This window comes from Medicago sativa, chromosome 2, assembly GCF_051527215.1.
Source record: "Medicago sativa cultivar Bolivia chromosome 2, Bolivia_mono, whole genome shotgun sequence".
NCBI lineage: Eukaryota > Viridiplantae > Streptophyta > Magnoliopsida > Fabales > Fabaceae > Medicago > Medicago sativa.
The window spans coordinates 4,450,491-4,474,501 of record NC_140750.1 but is presented as its reverse complement, the minus strand read 5'-3'; the positions used below and the strand labels follow the sequence as shown (position 1 = coordinate 4,474,501).

At 33.0% G+C, this 24,011-nt stretch overlaps 1 protein-coding gene, 1 long non-coding RNA gene and 1 pseudogene across 6 annotated transcripts; 2 read left to right on the top strand and 1 right to left on the bottom strand.

Moving 5' to 3' along the window:
* Positions 1-70: 70 nt before the first annotated feature.
* LOC146943800 (protein AGENET DOMAIN (AGD)-CONTAINING P1-like) lies at positions 71-3,562 on the bottom strand (annotated as a pseudogene). Its single transcript, XR_015025710.1, has one exon. The product of XR_015025710.1 is annotated as a protein AGENET DOMAIN (AGD)-CONTAINING P1-like (transcript).
* A 4,232-nt stretch (positions 3,563-7,794) lies between these two features.
* LOC146943799 (Inositol monophosphatase family protein) lies at positions 7,795-15,757 on the top strand. The gene is made up of 9 exons (XM_085742073.1): positions 7,795-8,002; positions 8,107-8,203; positions 8,638-8,740; positions 9,203-9,414; positions 12,067-12,126; positions 12,670-13,046; positions 13,994-14,072; positions 14,148-14,198; positions 15,380-15,757. Exons 1-9 carry the CDS (start codon positions 7,893-7,895, stop codon positions 15,524-15,526), a joined length of 1,236 nt encoding a protein of 411 aa, XP_085598199.1. The 5' UTR covers positions 7,795-7,892; the 3' UTR covers positions 15,527-15,757.
* Positions 15,758-16,097: 340 nt separating this feature from the next.
* LOC146943798 (uncharacterized) lies at positions 16,098-20,594 on the top strand. 4 transcript variants are annotated; one of them, XR_015025707.1, is made up of 4 exons: positions 16,098-16,688; positions 17,786-17,849; positions 17,969-19,896; positions 20,299-20,594. It is a non-coding gene; the product is annotated as an uncharacterized LOC146943798 (long non-coding RNA). The 4 variants fall into 4 exon arrangements; XR_015025708.1 differs by having other exon boundaries at positions 17,285-17,791; XR_015025709.1 differs by having other exon boundaries at positions 17,285-17,849.
* The last annotated feature ends 3,417 nt before the right edge of the window (positions 20,595-24,011 follow it).

Sequence of the window (24,011 nt, the reverse complement as noted above, 5' to 3'; positions counted from 1 at the left end):
AAATTTTAATCAAGTCATGTCTAAAACAAATACAAATATCGGAGAAAACATTATCTACCTTTGTTACAAATTACCCGAAGAAACATTATAAATTCATATTCATTGCTACAAATTACCCGAAGAAACATTCATTATAAACTCGTAATCATAAAACTAGGAACAAACTTGACAAAAAAAAAAAAAAAACTAGGAACAACATCATAAATTCATAATCATGAAACTGGCTGTTACAAAGAGAATGTAGAAATCTAAAGATCATGATCGTGATGTGACTTAAGCTTCCATGATCCACTCTCCCTAAGACAACTCTTGATGAACCCTAATTTGATCACACGGGTAGTAGATTGTTTGATTTGTATAGTTAAAATACACACTATAGTAACAAGTCTTTTGCACGAGAATCCTCACTAGTTATTTCCCCTACCCACCAGCCATCGTTATCAAAAACATCAACTTTTTGGTTGAGTTGGAACTTAGAAGGTCTACGAACACGTGGTGGTATCGAACGAAGATACTTTGGAAAAAGTATTTCTGTGAGAAGTTCAGACTCATCATCTTTAAGAAGGTTCTTGTAGCGAACCGTATTTTCCCCCTCTCATCAAGACATGAAACGATTGTGCCTTCATAATATGAACCTACAAGTCCTTCTTCTTTGCTGCATACTTATACTTTATCTCCTACCTTGTAATCAACTCTCTTTGTTGGTGGACGCATGTTTGCACAAGAACAAAAACCTAAACGAGCAAGGAGAGAGAAAGAGAGATGAAGGTTGTTTTTAGAGAGATGAAGTTATTTTTGTGTGAGTTAGGTAACACACATAGTCTGTTCTTATATAGAGTTGAGGTGAGCGGTATTTAGGATTGAGATCTTTTGGAAAAAATATGATTGCTCGTAAAGCAAGTGTGATTAGACGGTTTGATTTCATCTTAATTTGTTTGTTTTTTTTTTTTAGGAAATCTTAATTTGTTTGTTTTAAAATTAAAAATCGCGTTTGGTTTGACTAAATTTTAATCTGCTCTAAAGAAACTAGGGGTGTTCGCGGTGCGGTTTGGTTCAGTTTTGAGCATAAAAGTCATCCAAACCGCGAGATAAAAAAACATGCGGTTTGGTTTGGTTCGGTTGATTTTTAAAAAGTCATCCAAACCAAACCAAACCAAATCAATGCGGTTTGGATTGGTTCGGTTTGTGCGGTTTATCGCGAGATAAAAAAAATATTACATTAACACTAATATTGCCAACTTGTTACAAAATAAACATAGGACATTTTATTTTGTTGTTTATATGATAAAATATTAGGTAAAACTTATATCAAAATAGGTAAAGTTAAGAAGAAACATAAACATGAAACAAATTATTGGGAAGTAAAGGAAACAAATTCATCACGGGAAATGAATTGAAAGAGATGGAAAGGAATTAGAATCGAACCTGATGGTGCAACAATGGAAAAATTGAATCAAAAGAGATTATTCTTTTGGGCTAGTACATTTTTAAGTAATATTCATTATTCTTGCGGTTTGGTTTGGTTTGGTTCGGTTGCTGAGATGCAAACCGCAAACCGAACCGAACCGCGCGGTTTAGTGCAAAAGTCATCCGAATTCATCCGAACCAAGTGCGGTTTTTTGCAGTTTCGGTTTGGATTGGTTTGGTTTGCGGTTTTTCTATTGGGTTGGTTCGGTTTTGAACACCCCTAAAAGAAACATTATCTTAACCCGAGAGATTGGAATGCGCTGAGGGACTTGACTATATTTGCTCATTATCTTTGTGTGCAGGAGGGTGATAGGATTTTCAAACAATGAACCACCAATATTTGGACTAACCCAATTTGGCCTATTATATTATATGGACCTATAACTTCAATTAAATAATGAGGATTAATTCACAAACGCCTGCATTGTTCAACATTTAATTTAGTGAAATTTTTTGCTAAAAAAAAAAATTAGTGAAATGTTTTTTCTTATCGAGTAGTAGTGTAATGGTTAGAAATTCACGGAAATGTTTTTGCTCAATTTCCTTGAATAATTAATAACTACCCAGAAACTACTCGTGTTAGTTTCGGTTTTTTACCTCTAATAATACTTCTTAAATTGGTTTTACAGGTTCCTTTTGCTTTGTCAATAATAATTAATCAAGTCATTTCAACAAACAAATGCAAAAACCGACGAAAACATATTCACTACCTTTGTTACAAATTAGCTAAATAAACATTATAAATTCATAATCATAGAACTGTCTCGGTCCAGACACTTATAAATCATTGACTCAATAATTGAAAAGGTTTATACATAGATATAGATAGATAGATTTACAAAGCTGTACGGGCCTGTTTGGTTCAGCTTCTGCCCAGCCAAAAACAATTCTCTACAGTGCCAAAAGCAATTCTAGCCAAAAACAACGTGTTTGGTTTGGCTTTTCAGAATTGCTTTTATCCTCCAAAAGCAATTCTCCATGAAGCTACAAATCCTAGCTTCTAGCTTTTCTAGAATCAATTATAAACAGTAAATATTATATTTTATTATTACAACCTATTATTTTCCTTTATTGCCCTTTATCAATTCTCCTTCTTTATCAATTCTCCTTTAGTTATGTCTATTTTAGTAATTATACATTCAAAAGCAATTCTACATAATTGTATCCAAACATAAATCAGTTTGTTTAATCAATTCTACATAATTGTATCCAAACATAAATCAATTCTCTCAGAATCAATTCTGTCAGAATCAATTCTGTCAGAATCAATTATATTCAAAGCTGAACCAAACACACACTACATAGATTCCGAAGCTACAAAATAGAATTCCAAACATGCATGCATGGATTTCTTAATCAATTTGGACCCCAGCAGCTCAAGTACATGACAGTCCTAAGAGACTCTTCAGCACGTTTTACCTTGTCACTGTTGCTACCTTTGAAAGTAGAAGATGAATTTTCAAAAGTAGTATTATTTGAGAAAACCCTAGCCTTAACTTGCTTTGAAGAAGTTGAATCTCTTATAGACTTGATTGTTGAATCACACTTTGAGCTTTGATCTTTCATGCCCTGAAGCGTTCTCATTGCAGTTTGGTACAACACTCTACCTATGTACCTCAAACTCATGCCCAAAATTAATTAATTGATCACACTTTATGCCTTTTTATACTAAAAAAATGAAATGAAAAGTGAAGAAGAATCTTTTTGCTGATAAAATACTAAAAAGTGGGATTGAAATGAAGATTGTGCAGTGTAGTGTATAATAATAGTAACACAAAATGAAATAATGGCTTTATGTTACTTATAAAAAGGAAAATAAAAACATGGTGCTACCTGTTGAAAAAGGTGGAAACAACCGGCTAAGGATGTGATCTTATTTGGCGGAGTTTCCAAAGAAGAAAATAACAATGGGCATAACTCAATTCTGTGGGCTAAGAGAGGACACGTGTCAGTTACAACATCATGGATTGAAACAAAGTAACAATGCCACGTTGGATTTGCTAAGTTTACGTGTTTAATGACGTATTTAGCTTTGGTTTTGGTTGGGATTGGAATTAAATCAAAGAGTTTGTATATGACAACTATATTTGGAGGCTGCTGGTTTTAATTGATATATGATGACCCACGTATATGTATATGTATACCACTTTGTACTCTATCCATGTAGTACGTATACAGCTTATTGTTTTTATCCTATTTCTGACGTGGCAGATTATGGATAATTAAAACAATACCGTTTGCATTTCTTCTTCTATTGAAAATCTTTGGTTAACATCCTATAATGTGTGTATATACACGTTGACAAGTGAAATCGATAAATTTTCTATAAAAAAAAAGTAAAATCGATAAATAAAATGATGTGATATATATCTAGTATAAAAAAATGGTCAAAGATAAAAAAAATGTTAGTAATTAGTTGTTGATGGATATATATCTAGTATAAAAATCTTTGTTATCATTTTTTAAACAAATAGTTTAATAACAAGATTCACACAATTTAAATGTTAAAAGTGGTAAATCTGCGGTTTGAACCTTAACCATCCCAAATAATAATATTTAAATTATATTTACGGCACATCTTTGTTGTCATTCTACTATTTATTTTTCGTTTTGAGAGGTTTGTTATCATTCTGTTATTAGTATATAAATCCAAAATTCACCCTTTATTTTGAAAATAATAATAATGGAGTAACGCAGTCGGCTCAATTCGTGATCGTTAGAGCAGAATCAGATGATTCAACAGTTCAACTTTTCATGGAGATTTTGATTATTTTTTTTTAGATATACAAAATTATGAGTTTGAAATATAAATTGTCACATCTCAATTCAACAACCACCACGGTGAATTGATTGCGTCACTTTGTCGTCACATCTCAATTCAACAATCACGATGAATTGATTGCGTCACTTTGTCGTCACATCTAAATATAGATTTTGTATTTATAGTACCACTTTGTACTCTATCCACTTTGTTTTTTTTTTTAGGAATCCACTTTGTGTTTTTATTAAGTTTCAATCACAAATATTTATTTCGTGTATTTTTATATTTATCAGTTGCATGTATTTGTTTCATGTTTTTTTTATGCATTGGTGACAAATGCGTGTCTCCTATTTTTAATATTTATCGATACTAAACATTTATCTTAACATATGTACGGCCGGGAAACCATATTGCAAAAAAAAAAAAAAAGTTGATGCCAGACCATTTGAAGTACTAACTAGAGGTTCAAAAAAATTTCGTATGGACCGACTGTCAACATGGAACGGATCCAAGAACAAAAGCATAACACTCGTCCGAGTCCAACAATCTCAATCAAACTTTAAAATGACCAAGATAACACAAATATACAAACAATCCAAAACAAAAATACAAGTACACCAAAACTAGTACGCATATAAGACAAAATCGAACAAAATTAAAGAACTAGAATTGAGAATATCCTCAAAATACTCTTCCACTTCCAAACTATGACACACACACACACACACACACACACATATAGGGGCATATCACATGAGAATGAGTATCTTATGTGAGAATGATAGGAATGAATATGAGTCATTGGATTAAAAAAGGTAGTTGAGATTATAACATACACCCTACTTAAGCCATGTGCCAAATTTCTCTCAACCAGTAGGCTTTCCTCCTTCTTTCATCTTCTCACGTTAACCACTCTTCTTCCTTTCTCCTTCAGCAAAGTGTTCTTGTTCTCCTCACCTTCCACCATTATAGGATGGCTGCCACCCCCTTCCACCACCGATTCCGGCGGCGCATAGAACAAAGTCACGTCGGCACCCTCACGACGTCTCTCTCATCATGAACAAATACAGATCTGAAGAATACACAAATTTTAAACTCATGTTAGTTAAACCTTCTTCCAACACTTTCCAATCTTCATGTTAGTCAAGCCAGATCTGAATTAAAAAGAATTATGCCCAGATTCATATCGCTTCAATGGTGGTGGAGTTAAAATTAAAATTACAATTAAAATTAAAATCAAAATTAAAACTAAGATTGTGATTTAAAGGTTTTTCTTTTAAACACGATTTAAAGGTTAAAAAATAACAAGCATGTTTTTTAATCTGATTATGATTATGGAAAGATTTTGGGTGTGAAACAAATTGGAGAAGATGAAACGTGAGTGAAACAAGACTGATGGATATAGTGTGTGTGGTGCATGTGTTATTTAATAGGAGTATTTTAATCTCTTCCATCTATTTTTAATCCGATGGCTTCTATTCATTCCTACCATTCTCACATAAAATACCTATTCTCACTTGATATGCACCCATATATATATATATATGTTATCGAGTCAACTCATCAACGAATCGAGTTGAACTACATATAGTTCATGTTCAACTCATTTATTTAACGAACTTGATTTTCCACTCAAGTCCAGCTTGTTTGGTTCATGAACCAAGTTCAACGAGCAAATTGTTGAGTCGAGTTCTGAACTATATTCAAGTTGGTTCGGTTCATTGCCAACCTTAAATGGTTGTCTGGTTAACTGGTATTGGCACTCGTCCATTTATAAAATATTTCAAGGCCCAAATTGGTCAGGTGTGTTGTTGAGAAATTTGCAATTATACATTTCAAAATTCCACTTCATTTTCTATTCACTAAACATGTATTGTCTCTTCTGAACAGGCTGACAGGCGTGCTCTAGCTACTAATGAATGAATGATTGAGAATTGAGAGTTGAAGGATGTAACAATGTGCATGCGCTTGGTGCTTGTGTTATGATAAATCAGCCTAGAGTCATGGTAACCACTATCACCATCATATATATATATATATATATATATATATATATATATATATATATATATATTCTTTTTAAGCGAGTAAAATATATAAAACAAAAAGAGTAGAACAAAAGTTGGGGGACATAAACCTAACCATCAACCACAAATAAGCCCTAAAAGAGTAATGCAATGACCATTAACAAAATGTGGTATAATAACGTAAATTCAGTGATAACCAAATGTGTCACAAAAAGATACACACCGACATGACCCAGCAAGCCCAACGTGGGACCCAAAACCAGATTGCAAAAAGAAATAGATATGTAAAGAACCGTAACCATTGATTGAACCAGACCAGTTTGACTAATCGATCAAACCGTCCTTTTGACAAATACTTTATGAACCTACCGCCAATACGGATCAGATTCACATACCAACCGCCTTGCGAATAAATCACAACAAGCCTTACTAGCCCTTTCGTGCTTAACGAACCCCGTACACGGCATGTAGCGAATCAGATCTCAGAAACAGAACCAACACCACTTCAACAAGGTTTTGAACAAAACTCAAACCACTGACCAACCACCATGGCATCATCATAAACATAGGTTTAACAAAGCCAAGCCGCACCGAAACAACCAAAGCCATCAAAACTCGACAAACTGGTAAAGATGCGGATACCATAATCGATTGACCCAAACCTATATCATCAAGGATGAGATCTAGGTTCACTGAAAACAACGACCATTATGGGTTTCCCAACAGAAACTAAGACGCAGTCACAACCATCAGTCGCCGCCTTGGTCGAGTTTTACGCCACCGACGAACTTGCTACCCCAGTTGGGGTTGAATGGTGACACAACCATGATGGCCGATCACACCACTGGAAAATCAAGGTTACATCGTGAAATATATGGTTTGGATTAAGAGTGGTGTATAGCGGTGGTGAAAGTTTTGTTGTTTTAGATAGAAGGAAGAGAAAAACGCGTGGAGAGAGGACCAAAAAATAAGAGCTACTAAAAAAATCTGGTCTCCATCATAGTATATTTCATCATCACACTTCCATATAAAAATTGAACATTTGAAATTTCAAAAAATAAATAAAAATTGCACATTTGAAATTTCAAAAAATAAATAAAAATTACACATTTGCTTGATTACCAATGAACCTATGATGTACTAGTCCTGTGTTTCAATTCAAATGTACTATTTTTTATTGCTATTGGCTTGGCAATTGGCATTTTAGGAAAATATTCATTCAAAAAATAACATAGTCAAATAAGTTTTTTTTTAATTAAAAATATAACGAATTTTGATTTTTATTCTTCAGTAAAACAAGATGTTTTCATCATCCTAAAATTTTGTTTTGTATCTTGTTGCTAATGACTAATGCATGTTCATATTAATACCAATTTTGTGACTTTTATCTCCAAAATATGTCCAAATTGTATCCATCTAATCTATTATTATCAACTTTTGCATCTTCATATTATCTTTAAGAAATGACAATAACATGTCAAAATTATGTTCTTAAAAGGACAAAATAAAATATAATTTTTTGAAGACAAAATAAAAATGTTTATATAATAGAGATTTATGAAATAAAAAAGAAAAAGAAAAATGATATAGAGATAAACTACACACTCACTCTCCTCTTCAACGGACGCAGAGCTCCGATGGCATTGGCGATGGATATCCTCCGTTCTTCTCATCTCTCCACCGTCCGATTTTCTGACGGCGGCGACACTCGGATTCGTAGCTGCAACACCCGACGCTTCAACGTAAGGTTCTCTTTCCATCATTCATTCTTCTTCAAATCAAAAACCAGAAATCTTATCACTACTAATCCAATTTTCATTCATTCATTCATTCATTCATTCATTCCTTTAGGGCCAACCTTCCATTTCCTCAGCAAAATGCAAAGTATCACAAAGAGCTTGAAGCTGCCATTGATGTTGTTCACACTGCTTGCAGTTTATGTGTTCAGGTATTAATGAATCTTCATTGCTACCAAAATTTCCTCAATTTTTGTTTCAGTTCTGAATTTTGTTAAGGAAATTATGAGGAGGGGTTCTATCAAAATTGGATTTTGCGAAGATGAGGATGTTTCATTGGATGTGACTTGCGAAGTAAGATTCGGAATGACAAAATTAGAGAGTGTCAAGGTAGCACCTATCATAGTAAAGAGGGTAGTCAAATCACTAGAGACAACGGAAGACTTAGAAAAACTATAAAAGAAACTAGTAAGAAAAATCTAGAGATTAATGAGTTGGATAAAGAAATGTTATATGATATAACATTATGGTGTCGTTTGGTCCATGTAACCGGCTCTACTTAGTGGGATAAGGCTTGTTTGTTGTTTTTGTATTGTTTAATTTTTCTAGCACAAAAGTAAAATTTTGTATTGTCCTCATTATGTAGGTGAAATCATCTTTATTCTCCACTGATGGGAAGGTTCTTGAAAAAAATGATCAGACTCCAGTGACTGTGGCAGACTTTGGTGTTCAGGCTCTCATAAGTTTAGGTATTTACTTGATTTCAAAGATAAAATAGCTTGACTTGTTCGTTTTTTTTTTAAAAAATAATAGCTTAACTTGAATGTGAATTCTGATACGTTTGACGTGTGTCAATGAAACCAATATGTTATAGTGAATTTGAACTAACATTGTCAAAAGCGGTTCTGTCTAAGTTGCTGGGGGTATATCAACTATGTCATGAACATGATTTGTAAGAAAAACCCAATAGAACTTTGGAAATGCCAATGGTGTTGGATTAATACTCATTAACTTTTTGTCGATGTGATTCATCTAAAAGTGCAAATACTAGTATGTTGCAATGTAGTTTCTTTGTACTGTTTTCGATTATATTAAATATAATTAACCTGTTATTACGATTAGCTTATGGCCTGGAATATGATTTATCAGAAGCTGTTATTATTTTCATGGGATTGAAAAGTTTGATTTTATATTTTATCTTATCAAAACAGAGTTAAGTAAGTTGTTCCCTTCTATCCCATTGGTGGCCGAGGAGGATTCCGCTTTCTTGCGGTCAAGAAACTTAGTGGGTACCGTGCTTGATGCAGTATCTGCTGAATCTAGCTCCACTTGTAAAACATTGACGCAAGATGATGTACTCAAAGCAATTGATAGAGGGGGCAAGGATGCTTTTGTATTTGGATCAAAGCCGGCCACATATTGGGTGGGCATATTAACCAGTTCAATTAAATTAAATGCTATAAAGTGATGCATTCTAGCTTTTAAAAAAATTGAATCCTAGCTTCTTTTTTATGTTGTATGAAATTTTTGTTCATCATTAATTCCTAGAGATTGGTAGAGCATAACACTATGTGTGTGCATGTGTAGGCTTTATGTGGAATCTCTAGAATATACTAATTACTATGGGATATTAGACTTTGATATAGTTTCTTTTTATTAACTGTCGAAGTTAGTTTGAAGTTACCGTTTTGTTAAGTCCTTGTAGTTGACAAGATAATCTTGGGTTTGTTGGAACAAAATGTGTTTAACAATGAACCTTAAAGGGTTTTGATGATAACAAGGTATTAAAAATTGTAAATTGGACTAGCTAATATTTGTTCAAGTGTACAGGACCATAATTATAAAGTTACATCATCATTGGTTCTGAATGAGCAAATAAAGAGCTATGGAAACAACAAAAATTTGAAGCTTGGACGCTCCTGAAGGCAACTTGCTACTGAAGAGAAATAGCGCTCCTGAAGTAGGCTGCTCCTGAAGAATAGTGCTTCTGAAGACAAGAGGTCCAGAAGCCACATCATCAGAAGCTGCGTCATCAGAAGCTGCATCATCAGAAGCTGCATCATCAGAAGCCATTTCACCAGAAGCTGAATATCAACTGGATTTGCAAAGAATCAAGAATTGAAGAATTATCAATGCAAAAGCTGTCTATTGGATTCGAAAACACAAACAAAGGATTAGTGGAGTTTGCAACGGTCATTTCAAAGGTGTTTGAAGGCGTGTGTTTGCAATTTGGACTAAAGCGTTGACATTGTACTTTGTACGAATTGTACAACCACGTTCTCCACTACTCTGTTTTGTGTCCGCGCTACAGGACAAGAAAACAGCTCCAGAATACGGTTTCGCCTGCATAGATGTTCCTTTGGATAAGGAATGGATTTCAAATTTGTTCTTCATAGGACAACAACCAAATCAGGCAAAAGATCATTGGTGAAAGATCAAGCTTCAACAACGACTCTTTGGTGTGCTGGCAATTTCACAACGTCTCTTTCACACCTCTATATAAAGGAGTGAAGACCTAGAGATTTGGTAATGCAAGAACGCTGAACGAAAGACTCACAAGATTTTCACAAGTACCAAACCTCTGCTGAAATTGTTCTGCATTCACTTAGAATTTCTGTGTCTCAAAGTCATATCTTAGAAATTCTTAAGTCCATTGAGTCTGTATCTGATTTGTATTGTGAGCACCTCTGATTGTATATCAAGTGTTCAACCTTAAACAATTTTCTGTGTAATTTTGTTTAGTTAGGAAGTCTCTTGCAGTTGTGCTTGAGCAGGAAGTCTCTTGATTGTGTTCTTGAGCAAAGGAAGTCTCTTGCTTGTGTGCTTGAGCATTGGAAGTCTCTTGCTTGTGTGCTTGAGCATTTGTAATCAGATATTACTCATAGTGAAATCTCCTTGGAAGTGCAAGGGGGACTGGACTACTTCCGGATTGTGGAAGGAACCAGTATAATTGCTTTGTGTCGTTCTTCTTCTCTTTCTCTGTTTTATTCCGCTGCATTTAGATTCTGATTATCACTTCAGAAGCTGTCTCGCTTAGCTTCTGATCAGTGTGTTCAGTTTTTAGGAGAAACGAAGAATTTTTCTAAAACACAATTCAACCCCCCTTCTTGTGTTTTTCTCACCTTCATTCATGTATACAAGTACGAATGTAAACTCACAAATCATAAGGAATAAGACTACAATCTCCCAGATCTATCTCTCAATTTCTCTCAAACCGCTCATTCGATCATGGTAATTAGAGCCTACCTTTGCCCATAACCATGGATTCTTATTTCAGCCTCTACCAACACGGCCTTTTCCTTCTTTGCCTCCGATGGTGTGACCGTTTCCACTTGGTTTGTGCCTGCAGGCGCAATCTATGCCTTTTTGAGTTGCATGTATTGCCATATTTTTCCTTCTCCGATGATCTCAGATCCTGCTCCAGTGACTTCCTTTTCAAGTATGAACCTTTTACTTTTTCTTACACTGAGAATGGATGATAATGTTTTTTTTACACTGAAGCAGGTGGTGAATCATAATGCTGGAAGGGAAATTATTGCTTATACATACTGAAAGGGACAGGATCAACTCCTAGTGTTCTAGTTACAGTCCCCACTGACTGTTCTCTTACTTAAAAGAGTGATTGCTTGTACTCATTCCTGGAAACTTCGTGAGAAAATTCTCATTTTCTTGCACGGACTTATTAGAGAATAAAGTCTAAACTGTTAAGTATCTTAGTTAGTAACAAGTATAAGCTTGTTTAGCTAGTATTTACTTTCTGTTGAGTCTTGTTTGTAGCCTGCAAGACAAGCTTGAGTTCATGTGTAACTGCTATTGCAAACTCACAAATCATTCAGAATGAAAATCTGATTTGACATTCTCAACTTCTCTTCAACGCCACCATCCATCAGCGATGAGCGAATGGTGGTTACATGTCTTGTTTTTGTGAAAAATATGTATTTTTACTATTTGATGTCTATAAGCCCTTGGGACCTTGTCCATTTTTACTTTGTAGGTTTATGTCAAGAATTCATGTATTGACTTCTGTTTGTTTTATTCCCCACAAACTTCTATTAAGTCCATTGATTAAATACAGGTGCTTGATCCAATTGATGGCACACGTGGATTTCTGAAAGATAACAAAGCATTATATGTGGTAAGTTATAATGAAGATTGCTTCGAGTTTCCATTGCAGTTTGTAGAGTAAACATTTGCGTGTGATAGTGCATTAGTGCTTATAAGGTATTATGCCTTTCCTCTTGGGGAATGTGTATAATACAAGGAACTTATGTGTGTCTGTTGCAATGATTGTTGTTTTCTTTGTAGTGCATTATATATCTGGCTTTGTCATTAGCATCTCCATCTTTCTTTTTTGAAAACAGATTTCACAGAGAATTTTAGAAATCTGAAATTTCATGCTGGATCTAAAACTGAATCTTATTGACAAAGGTTTTAAGCACTACAGTTTTTTTTATATAAATATACAAGCTAAACACATTCTACCGCTTCTAACTAACTCTCCTGTTACTGACACAACTAACTGTGGAGTTGTTATTAGAAGTTTTTTTTTTTTTTATACTTACTACCTTTGCAACTTTATTAGCGGCTGCCACCTGAGCTAACTTGTAACATTACTATTACATTAGATTCAATTCTGACACTATACACTAATATTCTTGGTGATTTCCAAAAAATATAGGTGGGTTTGGCTCTCGTGGTTGAAGGAGAGATTGTAATTGGTGTTATGGGCTGCCCCAATTGGCGAGAAGGCTTATATAAAAAATCCTCTGCTGAGATGGAAGAGGGCAGGGAAGCTCTTCCTGAATCAGGAATTATGATGATTGCTCATAAAGGCTATGGAACATGGACAAAAAAGTTAAATAGCAACCCCAAATCAGCTGGTGTGTGGACCAGATGTGTTGTTGATAGGTTTGACATGATACATAAAGCACGCTTCTGTATTCCAGATAGTCAATCATGGGAATCACTTCCATTATCTTCTATATTTAATGCAACAAGCAATCCAAATGATGTAGGGAGCAACCAAATTGTTATTTTGGCAGCATGTTGTGGAAGGTACGAGATATATTATCTGACAATGTTTAAATCAGTTAAAAAATTTAACTCCATAGTCCATCTGGTTGGTTCGACTGGCTAATTGACGTAGTAACTAGTATCAGTGATATATGTCAAACCAGCTAAGTTTGGGAACCAACATGAACCAGTTTTACTCAGGCAGTTTTTTTCATAAAAACTACTCACATTGCTGGGTTGACTCGGTCAAAATATGTTTAAAGCTCACAAAGATAAAAGGCAAGCAAAATAATTAAAATAACATAAAAAGGCAATTTTGAACATTATGGCGTAATTTGATCCATGTAGTTCAACCCCACTTAGTGGGAAAAGGCTTGGTTGTTGTTGTAACATAAAAAGGTAATTTTCAAGTTTATTTGTTAAAGAAAAGGGGCTCAAATTTGACACACATTTGACTTGTTTTTAGAATATTTGTACTATGTACTATAGTCTCTGCAGTTTTCTATTACAAACCTTGTTTGTTTTGTTGTATTTTGAACTTGCGATTTAAAATTTATAACGTGTGTGTCCAAGCATCGAATCAATGGTTGAATTAATGACCGGTTAACAAAGTAACTCAATGGAGTTGATGAGTAGATTAAGCATAATAAGACTGTTTAAAGCAACCATTGTTTTTGTTACTGCACAACACCAGCCCCAAAATAAGGCACCTCTCACTAACGGGCTCTGCTCTTTCTGTTGTTGTACATTTTATTTTTAATGCTTGCATTTACCAAGGCTTGTCTCTTATGTAAAGGTGCAGTGAACTCGCCGAAAACAAGTCTTCGTTAGTATCTTAAAAGTGGAGTTGAAATAGCAAGCTGTTGCTCTGATTACTAATCTATTGTAGCGTGATTATTATTCTGTAATTTTTTGCTTTATAGGTTTTTCATCATTCTTACTTGCATTTCCTTCTTTCTTGACACAAACATTCTTGGTGATCAATGTAGTTTATGCAAGTATTTGATGGTGGCGTCAGGTAGAGCATCTGTTTTCATTCAACGTGCAAAAGAGACGACTACCATCAAGGTAGCTATCAATGTTTACTTTCTAATTGGATGGGTATACTTTATTTGTTTCTCTTTTAATTTGGGTCTCTCACAGGCTTGGGACCATGCTGTTGGCATGATATGCATTCATGAGGCAGGTGGAAAGGTATGAGTTTTTCTACATGAAAAGTATTTCATAGTGTCAGTCTGATGTGTTTGGGTATCTTACATGATCTCTTCAGATTAGTTTTTATGTTTTTTGTATCTCCTGATTTGTTTCATTAGTTAATTATGACCTCATAACATAAATAAGGGTGATGTTTTTGTCTTTTGCATCGTATCTTAAACACAACACAACAATACATGTCACATACCTTAAATCATTTGTTTTTTTTAGCTAAATCCCTATTATTCAGAGTTTGGTCTGCTCTGTCCAAAATTCATTGTTACTAAGATGGCATGTTAAATATTGGTGTGCAAACCTATGTCTTGATTTTCATGACAAGGCAAGCAGTATTATAGTTGCGGTAGCAATTTTGTTTCTTCTCAAACAGAACATTACGACTGTGCTAATAGGCTACTTGTGTCAAATACTATTAGCAACTATTTGAAGTTTGAACCCAGCATCAAGACCTCGTGTTTTATTTAAGAAATTATTAAATATGCACTTACATTGCTTTAAACTGTATATGCATCGCTAGTAAACTCTATCTAACTCCCCCACCCCAAACCAGAAAAGACACTTTCTTTTTGCTGATAAAAAAAGAAAAAAGAAACTATTACTAACAAATATTAGACATGCTTCAATTATTGACCATACAATACAAAACTCCTATTTACAAACAAGTTAACTCCAGTGACTATGGACTGGTGTTAATTCCAACTTGTTTGATTACTGAAGACGTCTTTCCCAGTTCTTCATTTTTTTCAGCAAGACCTGTTAACCTTTTCATCGACACATATTTCATATAGTATATTAAGTTACAAGTTGCGACCAAATTCATTATGGAGATTTTCTTTTTCTATTAGAGATTGTAATTAAAAGAAGTAACTTCTTCCAAATATTTCCACAGAACTAATTTCATTTATAGCTAATTGTTGTGTACTCCTTAACTGATGACGGGTAGTTTAAACTTCTTTGCCCCTTTAATTACACAGACCTTTATTTGTTCTTTATATACATGGTATCGTGCCATTGTAATATAATGGATTGTGCACTGCACTTGGAACCTTTTACTTCTATACCTTACTAATGTGTATTTCCTTCCTTGTTATGATCACTTTGCATAAGCTTTTTTTTTCTAAATTTAAAGTTTTGTTTCATTGGATAATGTCTAATTTGATCAGGTAACTGACTGGGAAGGGATAGAAATAGATCTTGCAGCAGATCAACCTAGCCGGAGGATCATATTCCCTTCAGGTGGCGTCCTTGTTACCAACGGCAATTTACACGATCAGATTCTACAGATTATCTCTCAGATTTCAAGAGTTTGATGTTGCTGGGACTCCATTCATTCCAACATTATTTTGGAAAATTACTGTATTGTTTCATTGTTTGATAGTTTTTTTGTAATCTGTCACAATTATAAGACAGCACATGGTACAGTATATAATTCGTTTCCACTATTTTTCTAGTGATTTTAAAGGATTTCACTCCTTTAAAATGTGTAGAGAGTAAAGTGAAGAAATCAAATATTAATATTTGAATATATTTATGATTTGATATGTATGTGCATATAATACTAGTAACTTTTTATTTGTTAATCAATAATTGATAACGATAACTATAGACTTTAAAATGAACCCATTTAGCCGATATGGTGTGACACAAGTTATAAATACTTGGGTTTCGTAACCATTTGGTTAAGAGTTTGATCTCTGGTTGGTATGTAAGAAAATATCAACTCTTTATTTGTTAACCAATGATAATGATAACTTTAGACTTTAAAATGAATCCTCTTTACAATCATGGAGTGATATAGGTTATAGATACTTAAATCTCTTAATAATCTGATTTAAAGTTTGTTCTTCAACTTGTATGTATGAAAAAACACTACTACAATTTTGGGCTTTTATAGCACTGATTTATTAGCGCTTTCTACAAAACGCTATTAAAGATGCTCAAAATTTATTTTAGATAGCGTTTTCTGAAAAATGCTATTGTTTACTTCAGTTAGATAGCGCTTTTAATAAAACGCTATTGTTGTTCTACATATTAGTTAGCGTTTTCACACAAGCGCTATTGTTTGCCTTAATAAAAAAAATAAAAAAAACTAAAGGGTACTCTTTTCATTTTGGCCCACAATAACAAAACCAATATTCTCTCTCCAAACTCAGTCCCACTCTTCTCTCACCAAACCACCACCACCACTCGTCTCTCTCTTCTCCACCACTTGATCTCTCGTGGTCTCACCTCACTCGTTTTCTCTCGACCACCCTTCACTCAAGTCACTCATTTTCTCACTCACCACCGTCTCTCTCTCTCTCTCTCCCTCCTCTCTCTCGACCATCGTCACCGTCGAACACGTTATCTCACGCACCTTAACTCACTCTCAATCGTTATCACCGTCGAACTCACCGTCTCAATCATTCTCTCTGTCGAGCTCGCCTTCATCTCTACCAAGAACCCATCGATTGAAGCCAGAAATTGATTGTGGTAAATCTCAATTTCATCTTCTTCAATTTTGAATCTCATCTTTCCTTTTTGGTTTTGATTTTGAGTTGTATTAAATCTCAATTTCATCTTTTGTTTTGGGTTTTGGTAAATCGATTGTAGTCTTGATTATTTATTTGATTGAGTTTTAATTTGAGATTTATACAGGTATTGTCTTGAGGAAGTTAATCATTTTTGCGTTTTGGTTTTTTAGTTTATGCTGGGCATTATAGCAAAAAAAAAAAAACTCTTGTAAACACTCATTCTAAGTTATTATGTTCTTTAGAATGTATCAATTTTCTTAGGATGTATGTATTGTTTTCTTTTTTGAAGTTATATATACTTTGTTATAATATAGTGAACCTGATCAAATCAATCTTTTCTACTCCAAGGGATTTATGGAATGCTTTTCAATTTTCACTATTAAACTGTAATGTAATCTGTCATGTTTGATTTTGTTATAAGATAGAAAATGAAAAGTTTGTGGTGCTTAGTCATTCAAACCTTTCTTCTTTTTCAGTTACAACTTACACGGTTCTTTAATATTTGCTAGCCTCTTTATCCACACTAGAGATTTACTCTACTAATATTTTGTGCAGATTTTTTTATTTAGTGCTAGTAGTCCATTCTTCATGGGGCCAAGAAAAGCAATGTTTGCTCTAAAAGGATTAGTGAAGTGCAGGCACTAATAATTGGTTTACTTCTCTTCTGATTCTATTATCTAACTACTTGTTTCACAACAATGTTTTACATGACATATACTAAGCAATTACACAAGAATGTTTTTCATCTGCGTGCACTAACTCCAAACATCAACAATAAAGCAATGGATGGAGAATGTGTCCAACATTGTAGTAAAAAAAGAATGATAAACTATTTTTGCCTTGTTAGCTAGATAAAGTTAATTGCTTTTCTTCATGTGTTGTGACTATAACGTTCTATATAAATGAATAAGTTTCAAGCTTATAGGAATTGATAAGTTATAAATGTTGTGATTGTGACTATAACATTCTTTATAGGTCGTGTGTTGAATGTTTCCTGCATGTGTTGTTCAGTTCCAAGCTTAAGTTCTCATTTTTGACTTTGCTTGTCAACAACAGCCCAAGGTAATAATGTCACAATCATAGCAAACTTCTCTAAAAAAAAATGAATAGCTTGTTGAAGGTATGGATAAGAAATTTACACTTTTTGAACTTCTCTAAAAAAAAAATGAACAGCTTGTTGTCAACTTGAGTTCTTAATGATAACACAATTTTCACATTTTCTTGCTCTTCTATATGCAGACCATTCTATTACCCTTGATCGAGTGGCTCATTCTGTTTTGTTGGCTCTCAAAATTGAAGGTAGTGGATATGTTTGTTACACTTTATTCCTCTTCATTTATCAATGCGCTTGATAAATCAAGTAAAAATGCTTACAAGTAGTTTTGCCAAATTAATATTTCACTTTATCTTCAGGACAACGTTTGACACTTGTATCAATATCCTAAGAATAGGTGTGTTTGTTAGAATGTCCCTAAGAATAAAGAATACTATAAATAACTGTGTTGGCTATATACTCGTAGTAGTAAAGAAATGAACAAATGTGCGCTCTTTTTGTGAATGTTGTTATAAGTTTGTGTGTGCATGAGTCGGGCTAAGTCGAACTTGGTTCAGCTCGACTCGACTCGAAACTCGATCGAGTCTATCCACAAACTTCTTTTTCGACTTAAACTTGACTCGGTTCAAACTCGTGAACAACTCGGTTCGAACCGATAGCTCAAATCAAACCAACCGAAAGACAGAATGAAAACTATAAGAACATATGTTTCTTCAACTTTAAAATTCAAATATCAATAAAAATAATTAACTAGGACCATATATTTCAAAATAAGCCCATAGTTTAATAGTTTAAATAAGCACAAAATAGCTCATAAACCTCTTAATTGGTCTCAACCACTTAAATGGGTAAGAGAACTATTATTCATGCGTTTATATAGATATATTGCTCCATGTCCTTAAACATTTCCGATGTGGGACAAATGAAGTTGCTTGTTTTCAACCTTAAACTTATGTTATACTTTAGCATTGTTAAAATGCATTTAAACATTATACTTTTATATCTCTAGCTCACATTGTATGCTTCTTATAAAAAGTGTGAGTTTGATCACGATCATCCCTTTACGCGTGCACAAAGGAATGATCGTAATCAAACTCATAATATATATAGCAAGTTTATTTAACGAGCTTAATTTAGAACTCAAGTTCGACTCATTTGGTTCATGAATCAAGTTCAAAGAATTAAATAGCAAATCGAATCTTGAACTATTTTCGAGTTAGTTCGGTTTATTGCCAACAATAGTTTGTTTTTAATTCACTATGGAGATGTGTGTACTGAAGATTGATGAGTATATTCAAAGGGAAATCATGAGCCATATATTGTTGAAAATACATTATTGTTAGATTCAATGAGGTAAGTGCACTCAAATGTAAAGTTGTATATTTTACTTCTTTCTCCTATAATATTATATATGTCCTGACAATTTTTATCATGTATATCTTGCTTCACAATTGGATTACTCTCTCTCTCTCTCTCTCTCTGATTTTGTTAGGTGGAGCGGTAGTTCTATGAGCCATACTGTTTGGTGATTTTTAGTTTTATTTGACATGTTTTCTTATAACTATTGAAAATTTGAGATGAACACGAGGAATGAGTATTTATATGTCTTATGTTCTGTTCATTTATGACTCTTGAAAGTTTTGGTAGTTCTATTTTTACATTTATTCAATTTGGGAGCTCCTTAGATAGATGCTACTTCATAAGGCAATAGCATGGATTCCAACACCACTCATGATATCATTATACTTTAAGTCATTGGTATTATTATTTCTTACCTATTTTTACAAATTCTTAAATTAGTATTAGTTAGAATGGATGAATACTATGATTTGCATTGAAAGAGATATGGCAGGGACATGAACCAATTTAGTAGAACTACCAAATAAATTTATAAGTACTACTATCATATATCAAGACCAACATCATAAACTTGCTATTTTATTTTATTTTATTTTATTTTTGTCTAGACATTTGATATTCAGAAGTTACATTAAACTCTTGACTATTCACAAGTTACTTGATTACATTGATAATTTGTTTCCTTTCTCATTTGTTTCCAGGTCTCAAAGGAAGGGACTACACCATTTAGCTACATTATTATTGACAACCACACGTATGCACCATTGCTTAAATGATTTTACATAAAATTTGTGTTGATTTTACCTTCCTCCTAATTTTTCACTTGTGGGGCTCTGAAAAGACAATGATACAAGTGATACAAGTATATGAAAGTTATTGGCATTACACGATCCAAAAAATTTGATCAAGTTAAATTTAAGCACTAGGAGTATTAAAAAGGAACAGTCAATAACATAGTGTCTACTGTCTAGTGAGACATGCTTGATAGATAATTGGATTTCTTAAGCATGTGGTTTGATAATCGGTCTGATCTGATTTGTATTCTACACAAAGTTATTAGAGATGTAATACAACTGCTAATTTCGACACATGGTGTCAGCTAATCTTGACTCATATAAGTAATGTATAAATTTATCCTATAACGTTGAACATTCAGGAAGATACGAACTTGTATATTCACAGAAGGATCTCCTACAATGGTACCAGAAGATCTTTCGCGTGCAAAATTGTTGTCTGCATTGAATGGAGCTAGAGTGGCCTATTTTGATGTTAGGATGCCTGCAACTGCTCTTGTCATTGCTAAAGAGGTAATTAGATATTAGTTGTAGCATAATGTAATATAGGATTATCATAATTCTAAATAGATTCGGAACAATTCAATTTTCTGTGACTTCTATTAGTACTTTTCTCAAGAGGTTTCTAAGTAAATTGTCATTGTTGGAACTGTTTAAATATGTTCCCAAATTAGTACTTTTTGGAGGGTTTTGGTTTTATGTCCCCCCTCATCTTCATCTTTATTTTGTACTTTTATCTTTTTATGGAATGAATTCTGAAGATTGTAAGGAGATTATTATGAAAGTAATTTGCTATATTCATATTTCAGTATCTTATTATAGCGTTTAATTATAGCATTTTTGGTTACAAATTTAAAAAAAAAATACGCAACTTTTATTAGCGCTTTTAGTAAAACGCTAAGAAACCCCTATTTGAGTAGAAAGGCTACGATAGCGCTTCTCAGAAAGTGCTAAGAAACAACTGTTAGAAAAGCTACTTTAATAGCACTAGAATAAGGCTATATTAGCGCTTTTCTGAAAGCGCTATTGACGTGTTGCTATTTAATAGCGTTTGGAAAGCGCTATTATAGGCTCCTGACCTTTTATAGCGGGGGCTTTCTTAGCGCTTGAGAAGCGCTATTAAGAGCCAAAATAAGTGCTATTAATTGGGGTATTTTGTAGTAGTGAAACTTAGGATGTTGAAAGGTGTCAACCCCTTAAATGAATTTTTCATATATCAATTAATTAATTTTTGCAGTTTAAATTAATCAAATCATGTTTAGACAGCATTGGTTTAGTTTCACTATGAGACTAGCTCTATGATGTATGCTCAAAAATTATAATAATATCAAAAACAGATCATGAGTAATCGGTTTTTGCCAATGCAAACTCATACTTGAGTCAAAGTTATGACTGTTCATTAGATCGTAACCAGCTATAGGATATACGTATCGACTTCCCGTAAATTTTCCTGTCAATTTCTTACGTTAAGTTTGACTTGTAGATGTTACTCCAATGTTTACTAGTAGGTTACCTTCTCGTGCATCAAATCAAACAATTAACGTGTGTTTTCGTAAATAGTATTAGATCTTAATTTATGCTCAATACTCACTCCTATTTGCCAGACATTAAAATTAGTTTCTTAATGCATCTTTCGGTGACACTATATATCCATACATTTAGTACTGTTTTTTTCTAATGTGTCAATGTTTTTTTAGGCACTAATGTGTCAATGTTACACTCAATAAACAGACATTACTATTTGTCTACATTTTCCTTTCATTTGACAAACTCTTTTTTCTTTATTGAACAATTACTGTTTTTCTAATTATTTTATAGATTTACCTCATTGTAATCTCTATCTTCCCATTAAATAGGAAAGCAAGGTTAACCCAAGAGTGAATGAAACAAAAAAAATATAATAGTATAAAACGGCAAGTACATATGCTTACAATATGACTATATTAAAGTTTTTAGAATATTCATATCTTCAAATCTTTAACGTTGACGAGGTTAAAGTTATTGATTGGATGAATGTTTGTTCTTTATAAGAAATAACAATCAAACAGTGTCTCAACTTTGATAATTATATATGTTCCTATAATCAATTTATACGGTAGGACACAAACAAAATAATCAATTATTGTTGGAATGTAGTACTTACCAATAGAAGTAACAATAGACGATGAGAGGAATTTAAAATCGTGTCAGATTACCTTAAAATAGTAGCCCTTGCTTTCTATTTGCGCAAGCACCAGATCTCGTATCTTGAAATAATGTTAAGAAAATGTGCTCATATAAAACAAATAAAATAAGGATAATTTATTTTTCAAAGTTTGTTGCATCTATTGAACAGCTCATCACAAACATTAGCATATATGCCAAAACTGTCTACCAAATTTGTGTACACGAATGCTCGTTGACTACACGTGGACAACTTCTTATGGTTGATTATAATTTAATTATAAGCTAAGAAAATGTATATGAAAATTAAATAAAGTACTCTATATATATATATATATATATATATATATATATATATATATATATATATATATATATATAGGCATAAAGCCAGGGAAGCCAAAATAATAACTTCTTCTGATTGGGAGACAAATGTGTGTACCAATCCACGCTATTTAATTTTAGTAGTCATTGCAATTTACATGACATCATCTTGTCTCTAGGTATCAAACATGGAAACAAAATTCAAGTATCATGATTTTTTTTAGGGTTAAATATGTTTTTGGTCCCTTTAAATATACCAACTTTTCGTTTTAGTCCCTCTAAAATTTTCCTTCAACTTTTAGTCCCTATAAAATTTTCAATCACTACTTTTGGTCCCTATTTTTAAGTTAATTTTAGTATTTTTTTTAATGAAATTGTGCAAAAATGTGTAGAATATTGTAAAAATATTTTCCAAAAAAAATTAGAATTTTTTAACAAAACATAAATTTAATATGAATTTTTAACCATAAAATATATAAAAATTCATATTAAATTCATGTTTTGTTAAAAAATTCTAAATTTTTTTTGGAGAGATTCTTATAATATTATTAATTTTTCTGCAAAATTTTATTCAAAAATATGAATTCTACATATGAGTTTACTTTAAAAGAGGGACCAAAAGTGAAGATGGAAAATTTTTGGAGGACTAAAAGTTGAAGGAAAATTTTAGAGGGACTAAAACGAAAAGTTGGTATATTTATAGGGATCAAAAACATATTTAACCCTTTTTTTTATTAAGCAAGAAAGTCAGGGTTGAATGAATAATTTTTTTGGTGTAAATCGGATATCCTCCGCACGTAACTTACAGAGACTAATCCCTCGAGTTTTGTGGGACCTAAAAAAGGAAACAAAACTACAAAAAGTTAATTACAACCATTCGATGTGCAAGTGTGCAACGACCTCTAAAATTTTAGATCTAGAGGTTGTTTATTGAATAGACAATTTGATATCTCAATTTGTAACCATCTTTAACTTGTTCATTTATTTGTTGAAGCGAGACAATAGTCTTGAATTTGTTTTGCGTCGAGAAAATTTCATTCCTCCATTTACTTCACACATTACTCGTGATGACTTGCAACATTAAAAGATGAGTAATGATATTTTGACATCCATTTGATGACAACTTTGTTGACAACCTTGTTTTTCTTACTTCTTATTGGTCAAAAACAATGGAGAGGGAAAAAGGAAGAGAGAGAATAACAACATCATGTGAGTATGAGAGAGAAAGTTGTCCAAAAGTTGTCAAAAAGTGGTTGTCAAAATATCATTTCTTTTAAAAGATATGTAACAATTCACACGACTTTCAAATCACTTTCCAAGATTTACAAAGGCTTAAATTGTAAACAACATACACTTAAACACCCAAGCCACAACATTAAACTAAGATTTCAAACAGATACATAATGTCAATTAAATACTTCAATATTTTGAGTTCATTCCTTAAATATTCATTGTAAATGTTATTTAACACACATGTAACCTGTCTCATAAACGTTTAACATCGATGTTATCATGGGTAACGTCTGAAGTTAACGAAGTTTTGAACCTTATTGACACATAACAAATTATTGTTCTATTTTATGGATAG

Coding starts and splice junctions, on each gene's coding strand:
- LOC146943799 (XM_085742073.1), top strand. CDS start 7,893: ATGGCATTGGCGATGGATATCCTCCGTTCTTCTCATCTCTCCACCGTC. Junction 8,003..8,106: donor ACCCGACGCTTCAACGTAAG/GTTCTCTTTCCA, acceptor TCATTCCTTTAG/GGCCAACCTTCCATTTCCTC. Junction 8,741..9,202: donor TCAGGCTCTCATAAGTTTAG/GTATTTACTTGA, acceptor TTATCAAAACAG/AGTTAAGTAAGTTGTTCCCT.